This window comes from Leguminivora glycinivorella, chromosome 1, assembly GCF_023078275.1.
Source record: "Leguminivora glycinivorella isolate SPB_JAAS2020 chromosome 1, LegGlyc_1.1, whole genome shotgun sequence".
Taxonomy (NCBI): domain Eukaryota; kingdom Metazoa; phylum Arthropoda; class Insecta; order Lepidoptera; family Tortricidae; genus Leguminivora; species Leguminivora glycinivorella.
In genome coordinates this window covers 105,938-118,234 of record NC_062971.1, presented here as the reverse complement: position 1 = coordinate 118,234, position 12,297 = coordinate 105,938, and the positions used below count along the sequence as shown (strand labels likewise).

The window sequence follows — 12,297 nt, the reverse complement described above, 5'->3', positions numbered from 1 at the left end:
TTTGCAATTTTATAATTTTGAGGTCAATTTTGAGTTATATATCAATTATTGCTTAACTTTTTTTAATTAATTACGCAAACTATAAGATAATTCATCTGTGTTTTCTTACTAAATAAACAATATTGTTTTTCTTACATACATACCAACTTAGCTACTTTGCTTATGATTAATATTTTTAATTGTTAATATTTCTATTAATTTCATTTGTTTAACTTTAATGAATACTCTGTAATGTCGACATGTAAAAGTGCCCCTGTGGCCTATTTGCTGAATAAATGATTTTGTATTTTGTATTTTGTACTTAAATAAAGGAGCATAATCAATGATCATAATCAATGAGCATAATATAAAGTAACGAATAAAATACTCAACTCTAATAAAAACTTACACGAGCTAAATACTTTCGAAAACTTGCACTAATTCTTGGTAAATAGTTACTTGCAGACTTTTCCCGTTAAAATATAAACAAATAGCGATAGTTGAGGCCATTTACAGCAATTATGTAAATGCGGGAGTGCGGCCGCGAGATACTCGCGTCGCGTCTCGCCAGACAGACTCGCTAGTAGAGACGGGACGCAGCTTCAGACATCAAAGATAAAAATCATCGATAAAAACCCAGACACTTGAATATTCAGTATCTGGCATCATAGATTAAATATAAAAAGATCATACCATCCCATACATTAAAATGCGACCGCCTAAGAACGCGCATACACTACACATAGATGGCGCCATAAAAAAATGCCTTGTTGCCATCGATTATTTGTAGATTGGCGTTAAGTGTCACTTTCGAGCCATGAATCTATGTCAAAAGTGACACTTAACGCCATTTACAAGTATAATCGAAAGCTACATTTTTTTTGTGGCGCCATCTATGTGTGGTGTAGTGTATGCGCGGTCGCATTTTAATATATAGAATGGTATGATCTTCTTATTTAATCTATGCTGGAATCTAGAAGTTTCATTTGTATGAAATAAGAGTTAAGTATTGCACGCCATCTTCTTACATTGATTGACGTTACTACCTATGAATGTATACATATCACCATGTATACATAATTCTATGAATTTACGCAACCATGACAATGTATGATTAATACAAATAATGAAAATGAATATAGGTACATTAATTTGATTTGGTTTTAGTGCAATATTAATTTAAAAACTTATTTACCCTAGCGCCTACTCTAACTATATCGGTTGTATTACAAAGAGTAGGTAACAAGTGCTTGATTTAGATTTGGAGTGACTATAATACATAATAGTAAAAGCTTAACTTACTTTAAGAAGACTAGACTTAAACAACTCGTTTTATGTTCAACTTTTATGAAGATGACACCCCATCCCTATTTGCACTAAGTGCAATCTGAATTACGCTGAGCGTTTTCGATGCAATACACTCAAGAGCAATGTGAACAAGCCATGTCGTATGTGAATTCTGAGCAAACAGATCCGCTTTTATAGCTCTCGAGTGTATTTCAGAAGCGAAAAGGGAATTTCAAATTCACGTGTGAAGGAATTATTTTATGCTCGACAATTTACTGTTATCGTTGGAGAGGCAAATATTAAATAATATTAAGTCGATTTGTGTTTAATGTGTGGAAAAAATTGTATTCTTTAATTGTTTACCGAGTATTTAGCATACAAAAATAATTACATATCGTCACTACTTTTAAAAAATCTAGTATCTCACACTGTTCCTGAAAGTTAAAACGCAGTAAGTCTATATGCATTCCATACATATTTACTACCTTTTTCTTTTCATTGACAGACGAAGATACAAGTTTTTTTAAAAGTAGTGACGATATTTTGATACAAACATTTATGCCTAGCCGTTTCTATCCTGTTCAGCCACCCTTCGGCGTCCCGCCTAACTGTCACCCAACATGGCGACCAGTTGCATTGCACCTAATACCACTAGTTGTCTTACCTTCTGTTCTCTTAGCTGTATCTCCAACACGTCAGCCGTGTGCCCAGGTTGAGCCATAGCAGCAAGTCTATCTTCTATCCTAGTCAGCCAGGCGTCGGCGTCCCGCCTTCTCGCCTCGTAGCGCTGTGACCCAACTTGGCGTCCAGTTGAACTTTATAGAGCTGTTGTTGTCTTACCTTCTGTTCTCTCAATTGCATCTCTAGAACATCAGCCGTGTGCCCAGGTTGCGCCATGGCAGCAAGTCTAGCTTCCATCCTAGTCAGCCAGGCGTCGGCGTCCCGCCTTCTCGCCTCGTAGCGCTGTGACCCAACTTGGCGTCCAGTTGAACTTTATTAGCGCTGTTGTTGTCTTACCTTTTGTTCTCTCAATTGCATCTCTAGAACATCAGCCGTGTGCCCAGGTTGCGCCATGGCAGCAAGTCTAGCTTCCATCCTAGTCAGCCAGGCGTCGGCGTCCCGCCTTCTCGCCTCGTAGCGCTGTGACCCAACTTGGCGTCCAGTTGAACTTTATTAGCACTGTTGTTGTCTTACCTTTTGTTCTCTCAATTGCATCTCTAGAACATCAGCCGTGTGCCCAGGTTGCGCCATGGCAGCAAGTCTAGCTTCCATCCTAGTCAGCCAGGCGTCGGCGTCCCGCCTTCTCGCCTCGTAGCGCTGACTGTCGCCCAGCATGGCGTCGAGTTGCGCCTTGCGCTGGAGCACGCGCGCGTTTGCCTCATCCCAGTGCTCGCGGAGGGCGGTTACTGCGGACAAAATTTAGTGTTATAAATACTTAGATCATGATATGTGTTTTTTTTTATAAAATTTATGAAAATAATAATTATGCTTAATCTGGTAGGTGATAATTATACCAATAAGTATAAATTCAATAAATGTTATTAAATGAAACCAAAAAAAGAGCCAAGGATTATTTTCAATATTTTTAACTATTGGACTCTTCTTCTCTTCTTCCTCCTACCCTTATCCCACGTTATGTGGGGTCGGTACAACACGTCTTCCTCTTCCATTCTCCTCTATCTTTCGTCATCTCAACACTCACATCTTTCTTCCTCATATCCTCTTTCACACAATCCATCCAGCGTTGTTTGGGTTTACCCCTCCCTCTCCATCCATCAACCTTCATCTCCAACATTCTTTTGCCTATATGACCTTCATCCCTCCTCATTACATGACCGAACCACGCCAACCTGCCACTCCTCATCTTTTCCGTTATAGGCGCAACTTTCAAACTTCCCCTAATATACTCATTCCTGATCCGATCCATTCTGGTCACTCCACACATCCATCTCAACATTCTCATTTCCGCTACGTGCACTCTCCTTTCATCCTCCACCTTTGTCGCCCAGCTTTCAGATCCATACAATACAACAGGCCTCACAATCGTCTATTGGACTCATATAATTTAACTATTGGACTCATATAATTTAATTAAGTGCACCGATTTTCTCAAATGTCACATCATTCACATTGATAAGTGATCCTAAAAGCTCCATAATAATTAAGTATTCAATTCAATTAATAGGATTTGTCGCAAGAAGTGAATACGTCTATCACGTTTCACGGTACATTTCTTTACATTTCAAAAATGTTGAAATAAGCTAACGTTTACTTAATTCATGAGTAAATGTTTGTGTAAAACAAAAAAGCTGACTTTGTATGTCACGTGTAATGCGGGCTCTTTAAAGGAACAAAAACGTTCGGAACATTAACTTCTTGATACTTGTTTATACGTCACGTCATGCTAAGTCTTAGACTTGGAAATCCTTATAAGGATTAAAGAACACCAGACATGTAAAAACAAAGTTATTTTCAAGTAAAATATACAATTCTATACATTAAAGGTAGTGTACGTGTAGTAGTAAATAACAGATCGTTTGACGTTAATCACATTTAGTTTTATTAGTTATTAATCTCCCGGAATTTAAACCAACTTTATACAAAATTATCGGTGCAAATAATAATACATTGATACAACCAATTATGTCGGCTCATGAAACATACAATGTTCTGAAATAAGTACTATAAATAAATTTCAATTTGTACAACAAAACACGTGGATCATAAATATCAAAATACTGCTCACAATTTATGAAAATCTCAATGAATCCACGCTAAAACCTCATTTCATTTGTTTGCAACGCATGCAAATATTGCAAATGCAACTTTAACACACACGACGTAGTGAACAAAATGTATCACGTCCGTCCAAAAAGCTAACGCCTATATTTTGAACAAAACAAAGTAGCAAGGGCTATTATATCTTTTGCAATTTGTAACACTACCCTAACAATTAATGAACCTTACGACTCTAAAACAAAGTTCAAAATCAGCAAAGCGAGTGAAAGCCAGCTGCCCAGTGGTCCGCGTAACGTGGCGAGCGGGCAAAACAACTGCGTACAAAACGAAACAGACTGTCAATTAGTTTCGCGCGATTGCGAGCGCGCGGGCTGTTCTGCCAGCCTAGCCGAATGACAAACGTTGACGCTAGACACCGATCGAAATGCAGTTTGGCTCTGTCGCGCCCATACGACAAGAGCGGCAGAGATATCTATATTATCGTGAGCGTTTGTGGATTTGGCTACGTACCCTGTGCTTTTGGCTGCTTTGAATATATTCGCGAAATGCTTTGAGGTGCAGTGAGTTCATGGTATTCGTATTAGTTTTGTGTACACAGTGCGGAGGTTTATCTAGCATAATGTATTTTGCATGAAAATATTATTAATATTTTCTACCAAAACATTTTGATGTAATATTTTGCTAAGACTGTCAAAATTATATTGGATCTCATGTAGAGCCCTAACTTCACAAACGTCACCCTCTAGTAAAATATAGGGCTTATTAAGTAATTTTTATTTTTAAAGCCTGACCAAAGGTATATAACTATTTCCGCAATAAATTTCGCAACATGGCGCGTGTTGCAGGATTTCATTAAAACTGTTTTCTTCATACTACACATTCTGAACTGTCACCGCATACATCAGAATAACAGCGCCCTTCTGACAACAGTCATATATTTCTGGTCACGCTTTAAAGTACTTACTGATATACTATATATCAAGTAAGTCAATTTCTAAAAGGAAAACACCTTGAAACTATATATCCAATATCACCAGTTATTTTACCTTTAAGACCATTGATATACTATATCCAATTATCTAGGTGCGACATCCCGTTTCTCAAAATATTCAGTTACTTTTTAACAAAATTACATACTCTAGGGATACCTGGGGTTTTTCATCAGTATTTATATTGTTCAGGACTAAACTCAAAAAATATTCAGGTTCCACTGTTTTTATTGTTTCAGCGAATATTTTTAACCAAATAATATTTTTTTCCTGTTTATTATTTAATAAGTTTTACACTGTTCATGTACTTGAAAGACATTATTTTTACTAAAAAAATTCCATACACGCAACATACAATCATGTTGTTCACCCGTGACTAAAGTTGACACCCTCTCAAATGGAACATAAATGCAACTACAGAACCAACTCTAAACGAACAGCGATACACGCGCGTGCAATATAAAGTATGCAAATGTGGATGATGCTACACTGTCGAGCAAGCGGCGCTTAACAGGCGCACAGTGGTGCTCAGCCACGGCCGAACAAAAAACTTTTTAAATAGGTTTTTTTTTAATTTTCATGCTCGACACGTGAACGGGAAGCGGAGCTCAGGGAAGCATGATTTTCGGGAGCATTTTTAGTTTATATGAAATATTTTGCATAAACGGGAGGGGAAAACCGAAGAAGAGGTGGATGGACTGTGTGAGACATGATATGGAACTAAAACAAGTTAATGATGAGATGACGAGTGACAGAGATGTATGGAAGAGAAACACATGCTGCGCCGACCCCAAGTGACTGGGATAAGGGCAAGAGAATGATGATGAAATATTTTGCATAGCTCTCGATAGTTGTTTTAAAACATGCATATTCATTGTGATATTTGTAGTAGTTATATGGAAAACTTTATTAGTCGTCCATTTTATTATACATTTTGTGATTGTTTTCACAGAAAAAAACCATTCATATTTTTGTGCCAACTCATGTTCGTCGTACAATTGACTACATAGATAGGCATATTGTAGTTATCCAATAAGCTCACACCATGAATTATTTATTCAACATTAGATACCCATCATTATGTCATTTGTTTTTGGGCTATTAGCCCTAAAAAGACTTAAAGTCACGACAATCATAGGTACGTAATGTCAATCGAAACTTGAAATTTCACGAGTTTTTTTTAGTATACCTGACATTCCGATATACATTTTTTTTTGTTTATTGTTGTACCTGTACCGGTACATATTGCTAAAATGTGCACGTTAAATATAATTGTTAACACCACTGTGCACAGTCCACACAGCGCGCATCAACCACACATTAGCATTCCCATATCATGGCGGTACATTCCTGATTAGCCCCAAGTGGGCCCAGTGGTCCAAACGGGATTAGACCTGCGCAAAATTCGTGTACGCGAATTACTAATTCAGTTTAGCGTTAGCGAATTTCCACATACCTAACATGCTTCGTTTTGTATAGACGATTGTCTGTGGTTATTTGAAATGGTTGCCAGGGTATTGAAACTACACACCAAGTTTGTTAGTTTTGACAAAATATTGTGGAGAGAATTTTGTGTGTAGAAAAAAAAAACCGAAAACAAATTGTGAAAACTAATTTGAGACTTTAATTTTTTTTATAGAATAAGATTTAGTTTTAAGCTACAAACACAGTTATAGTGACTACTAATTTGTTACAGAACAATAACGGTACTTTAATAATATGTTTTAAAAACGTTAATAAGCGCTTATATTAAATTTAAATTTGATTATTCGTAAGTAAGACCAACAAATCATTAATAATATTATAAATGCAAGCAGCTACACGGGCGGTTCTACAAGGCCCTCACGGGACCCGATGTAGACCTGCTCGCATCGGTGAACTGGTTACGATTCGGGGACCTCTTCGGAGAAACTGAGGGTTTTGCCTGTGCAATTGCGGACGAAGTTATGATGACGAACAACTACCGGAAATATATCCTGAAGGACGGCACGGTCGACATTTGTCGGGCATGCCGCCGTCCCGGAGAATCACTCAGGCATATCATTTCCGGTTGTTCTCATCTTGCTAACGGTGAGTACTTGCACAGGCATAATCTCGTAGCCCGGATCATTCACCAGCAGCTTGCTCTTCAATACGGCCTTGTGGACCGCGAAGTACCGTACTACAAGTACTTACCTGCGCCAGTTCTTGAAAATGGCCGTGCCACGCTCTATTGGGATCGATCTATTATCACTGACAGGACTATTGTAGCCAATAAGCCTGACATTGTGATAATAGATCGACCGCAACGCCGGGCCGTGCTCGTTGACATCACCATCCCCCATGATGAGAATCTCGTGAAAGCCGAGAAGGACAAGTCCAGTAAGTACCTAGACTTGGCTCACGAGATAACCACCATGTGGGATGTTGATTCAACGATCATTGTCCCGATAGTCGTTTCAGCGAACGGTCTCATAGCGAAGAGTCTCGACCAACATCTTAAGAGACTCTCGCTCGGTGGTTGGATCAAGGGTCAGATGCAGAAGGCGGTGATTTTGGACACAGCGCGGATAGTCCGACGGTTCCTCTCTCTGCAGCCCTAACCACCGGCAGCTTGGGCCCTGCCCCGCTGCTGGCGGCACCCTAGGTTAGGTTTTTTATAATATGTTTATATTTTTTTATTGTTTTGTAAATGGTTTTGTATTTTACTTTTATATTCGTATTATAAATAACCTAGCCTAAGATTTGAAAGAAATAAAGAAGAATTATAAATTAATAAATGGTTACGTATTTTTGATACAAGTGCGAACCTTTCATTAAAGCCCTCAAGTGCAAGAAATGGGCGCTTGTCTTAGAAACCGGGAATCCGGTAATATGTGCAGCTGAAAGAGAGAAATACATACACATAATACATAGGTATATAATAATATGAAATGTTTCTTAATACATACATAAAAGAAGAAAAAAAAATATTTCAAAAAATAAGAAGCCGATTAAGAAAAATTAACTACAAAATACACACAAACATAATTAATAATCAATATTTATCAAGTCGAAGTATCACTGCTGAAAAATATGCATCCAAAATCATCATCACATATACATTTTTTTTGCTAACATATATTTTTAGATACTTATAAGTGTACAAGGTACAGTCAGCAACAAAGATATGAATACCTACAGTCAAAGTGCCAAAACTATATATAATATACAGCTTTGATGTACAGGCAATGAAACTAGTCCTTTACGCATATTTTTGACACTTTGGCTGTATTCATATCTAAGTTGTTGACTATACATATCGCGTTCCGCGACCAACCGTATAAACGAGAAAACACTAACATGTCGTGGTAAAGGGAACCTGACTCCTAGGCATTTACCGTTCACCAGATGGCGCTGACCGCCTCATTAGGCCCGCAATACATTCCCGGCAACATATTATACGCCAACGAGCCGCAAAACGCCTAAACGGCCGCGAACAGGTGCGAAATCAGTGAAACATGGCCGGTAATGCTGCAGGTATTAGAGAGCGCGAAGTCGAATATTTCTGGCCGGTATTGGCGCGGGAAAATGTGATTGCCATTGGGGTTTTATATTATAATAGATATTTATTTGACGGCTTTGACGCTAATCAAATAAAGGTATTGTTTTGGGTAGTCTCATTCGCTTTTTTCAAATTCTTTATTCCATTCTGTAAGTTTGTCGGTAGTGTTTGTCATCTTTGATCAACATTTATTTGGTATTCGTCTTTTGATTAAAGTGCTCAAAAAGCAGTAAAACTTCGATGTTTATGCACACGATACACGTTAAAACACCATCGCTAACTCAGTACAGTAATAAAACCATTCACATTCATTTCACATTCAATCCAGCTAATCCCACCCATTTTCTAATTTAAACAACACAACTCGTTATTCCATCACAGGACCACAATTCGGCACCTATAACCTATAACTCATTTAATCCTGTCGGACCGCGGTCGGATTGGAGCTCATTAAAAAAAGATTTGCGACTCGCCATCCAGTAATCATTGAGTCCTCGGGTCAACCCTGCGTTTAGACGCGCGAACTTTGAATACTTTGTGGGTAGATTTATTTATTTAATCTTTATTGCACGAAAGAAAAATCATGCAGTACAAAAAGGCGGACTTAGTGCTTTAAAGCATCCTCTACCAGTCAACCTCGACGCTAAGCAGAGAAACTGCTCTGCTGATTAATCATAATCAACGTTAGAAAAAGAAACGGGGGCGTTTTATATTTTGTAATAGTACTTAAATTTGTCTCAGTACATGTTTACATCATCATCATCTTTTATGTGTTTATTTTTTATGCTTTTATGTATTTTTAGTTACTCAGTGCTTTGGTTTTTACTGTCATACTGTGTAACATATTTGAAATAAAAAATAAAAATAAATAAATAAAATTATAAATGTTCTCAGATCCCTGATGTGATAGGAAGCGGCCCTGCCCCCGGGCATTCCGCTTATGTCGTTATTAATTGTGTTTGGGACTCGTCGTTATCGCGAGTCAAGTTCAAAGTTTGCGTGGTCGCACTCATAGTTTACGTACCCGAACAAAGTTTATTCAAATCGTATAGTTAGTTACAATGTTTCAAAACTTTCAAAGAGCATAAGTAATTTTCTGAGTTTGGTTATGTTATGTATAATATTGCTCATTGATATATGTATTAGTATAATCAATTAATTATTGTACTAGTTTGCGTCCTCACGCAGAATAACAATTACTTTAATAAAAGATTAATATGCTACTAGCAAACTTTACACTGGATCTGGAGATAAATCTAGGTCTAGGTAACTAAATAAATCGTTTTTAATAGCTCGCTATTTTTACGTTATTAACGGTATTTTTATTTATTACAATTAGTTTTCCTTTAGCTTTTTATTATAATAGATATTACGATATTACGAAAAATATCTTGGAGACTTCAAATCTTTCTTCTTTAATTTAAAGTAGCTACGGTTCATAATATTCATAATAATGTTTCAATCGTTACTGCGCTTCACAGATAAAAGAGAGTTATACAGTTTTAGCTACAAACGCTTTGAATAAATCAGACTGATGTGTCTTTTAAATAGGTATATCTTATTTTCTGTGAAGTTCATAGAAAATAAGCATCTTTGAAAAGACACTCTTCAAATTATGTAAATAGAATATAATAATTATAAACTCGTTCGCGCCGCCATTTTGTTGTGACAGCTTTTTCATCGCTTTATGAGTTTCATGTTAAGTGATATATTGTGTACCAATAATACCACTCGAAATATAGAGAACTAGCTTTTGCCTGGGGCTTCGCTCGCGTTAGAAAGAGACAAAAAGTAGCCTATGTCACTTTTCCATCCCTTCAAATATCTCCACTTAAAAAATCACGCGAACTCGTCGCTCCGTTTTGCCGTGAAAGACGGACAAACAAACAGACACACACTTTACCATTTATAATATTAGTATATCATGGATTTAACTTGACATACTCGTAATTGTAAAAAAACTTAATCCGTTAACAAACATGTATTAATGATATTGTAGAAAAGCATATTGACTGTACTTTCTACTGAGCCTTCACAAACAGCTGTATGAAAGCACTAAAACTAAATACTGAACTAAGTCTCACGAACACTTAAACTAACTTACGCGAAGTTCGAACCAATGTTGGCGACAGCCTTAGCTTAAGCTAAACCAATTGAAATAAATACAAACAAGAACAAGATTCTATAAGTAAGTACGAGTAGGTAACTAAATCAAGAACATAAATCTTAGAGTTTTTTTTTAGAGTAAACTTTAAAACCGACACTTTTTTTTATTATAAATGGGCTCACTCTTGGCCACAGACTATTAGCCAAAGACAAAGACGTGCCCTACGATGGAGTGAGCTCGCCCAGAAGATGCCTGTTCACCCTTGATTTGAAGGTTGCCGGGTTATATAAGCTGGTTACACTTGTGACTATATTACGGTTTCTGTAAGATTTAGAATGAATTATTTATACATGATATTATTGATGCTCGGAAAAGACTAAAGACAGATTTCACTATGTATGAAGTAACTCCTTTCATTATGAGAGTTCTTAGCTAAAATTATAATTCCTTTATTCTAATTAGTTAGGCATAAACAGCTAAAAAACCTAATAACAACTTTGTAAACATAATTACACTTGCAAAAGAAAATAAGTAAAAGCCCAAATAACGTTGTGAAAACCTTTAAGAAACCCCTTCAAAGCCGGGATGTTGGAAATCAAAGTTTAAACTGAGAAAGAAGGTAATTTGTACGAAAATATTGTTGCGTCGATCAAAGGGTGGCTCGGCTGAAAAGGTTTAAGGGTCTTCTAAAAATCTCGAAGGAATCGAGGGTTTTGGAAAATATCGGATTTTGTAGGTTGCACAAAGCGGCTTTTAAAATTCGAAGTATCCTGCATGGCCATAAGGGGTAGGCAGTGCACATGAAACTGCTTTTTCTTTATTTTTAATGGATAATAGAACAGACGTATAGTAAACCAATCTGAATCCTAGGCCACTATAGAACCCTTTCACAGCAAAAGTCAAACTGACTTCTATAGCAAATAAAGCACGGTGTCAATACGACAGGGTTCTAGAGTGGCCTAGGATTCTAATTGGTTGACAGTACGTTTTTCCTCGATAGAGAAGCAAGCATAATCAATATAATAGACAGTCAACAACGGAGGCACGTTTAGCACTAGAAATTCGAAGCTAGTTCATATAATTTTTTAATTTGTGCTATATTATGTTGTTTTTTTTTAGTTTCACAGTGCCTTAGTTTTTACTGTTGCTGTGTAACTTATTTGAATCCATACTAATATAATAAATGGGAAAGTGTGTGTGTCTGTTTATTTGTCCGCCTTTCACGGCAAAACCACAGTATAAACCAGTAATAACTCTTCTTACAAACTTCACGCCGCGCGGTGTGTCCCCCTCCCTCCCCTCGCATGCAGCGAAAACATGCGAAACTGGTAATTATTGGGCTGGACAGTCGGGGCCGCGTTTGCGCGCTGTTTTGATGTGTGTGTGAAAATGACGTCAGTGCCGAGGTCATTTCGTTACTGTAGTGTTTATGGATGTATGGAGAACAGTTCTAGAAATCCGGATATAACATTCTTCACAATTCCTAGACTTCCAGAAAAGTAAGTGGTTTTTATACTTATATTTTTGCAGCGTTAGGTAAAAGTGAGATATAGTGATGCATTAAAATCAATAAGGATTTACCTGTAACGACATTAATTACTTTGCAACCAAATACTTGTTTTTTATTTAGGTAGATGATGCGATCTATCTTATCTCGAAAGTTTGGTACCTAC

At 37.1% G+C, this 12,297-nt stretch overlaps 1 protein-coding gene across 3 annotated transcripts in view; it reads right to left on the bottom strand.

Annotated features, from left to right (window-relative positions):
• LOC125228588 (dystrophin) overlaps window positions 1-12,297 on the bottom strand; it is a 701,009-nt gene that overhangs the window by 601,142 nt on the left and 87,570 nt on the right. The window contains exons 2-3 of one of the 3 annotated variants that reach the window (XM_048133213.1): window positions 7,784-7,855; window positions 2,461-2,672 (exon numbers count right to left, since the gene is read on the bottom strand). In XM_048133213.1, coding sequence (XP_047989170.1) covers window positions 2,461-2,672; window positions 7,784-7,855 — 284 coding nt within the window. Of the gene's footprint in view, window positions 1-2,106; window positions 2,227-2,283; window positions 2,398-2,460; window positions 2,673-7,783; window positions 7,856-12,297 lie in introns of those variants that run through there. The other 2 variants (XM_048133221.1, XM_048133230.1) reach the window with 2 other exon arrangements.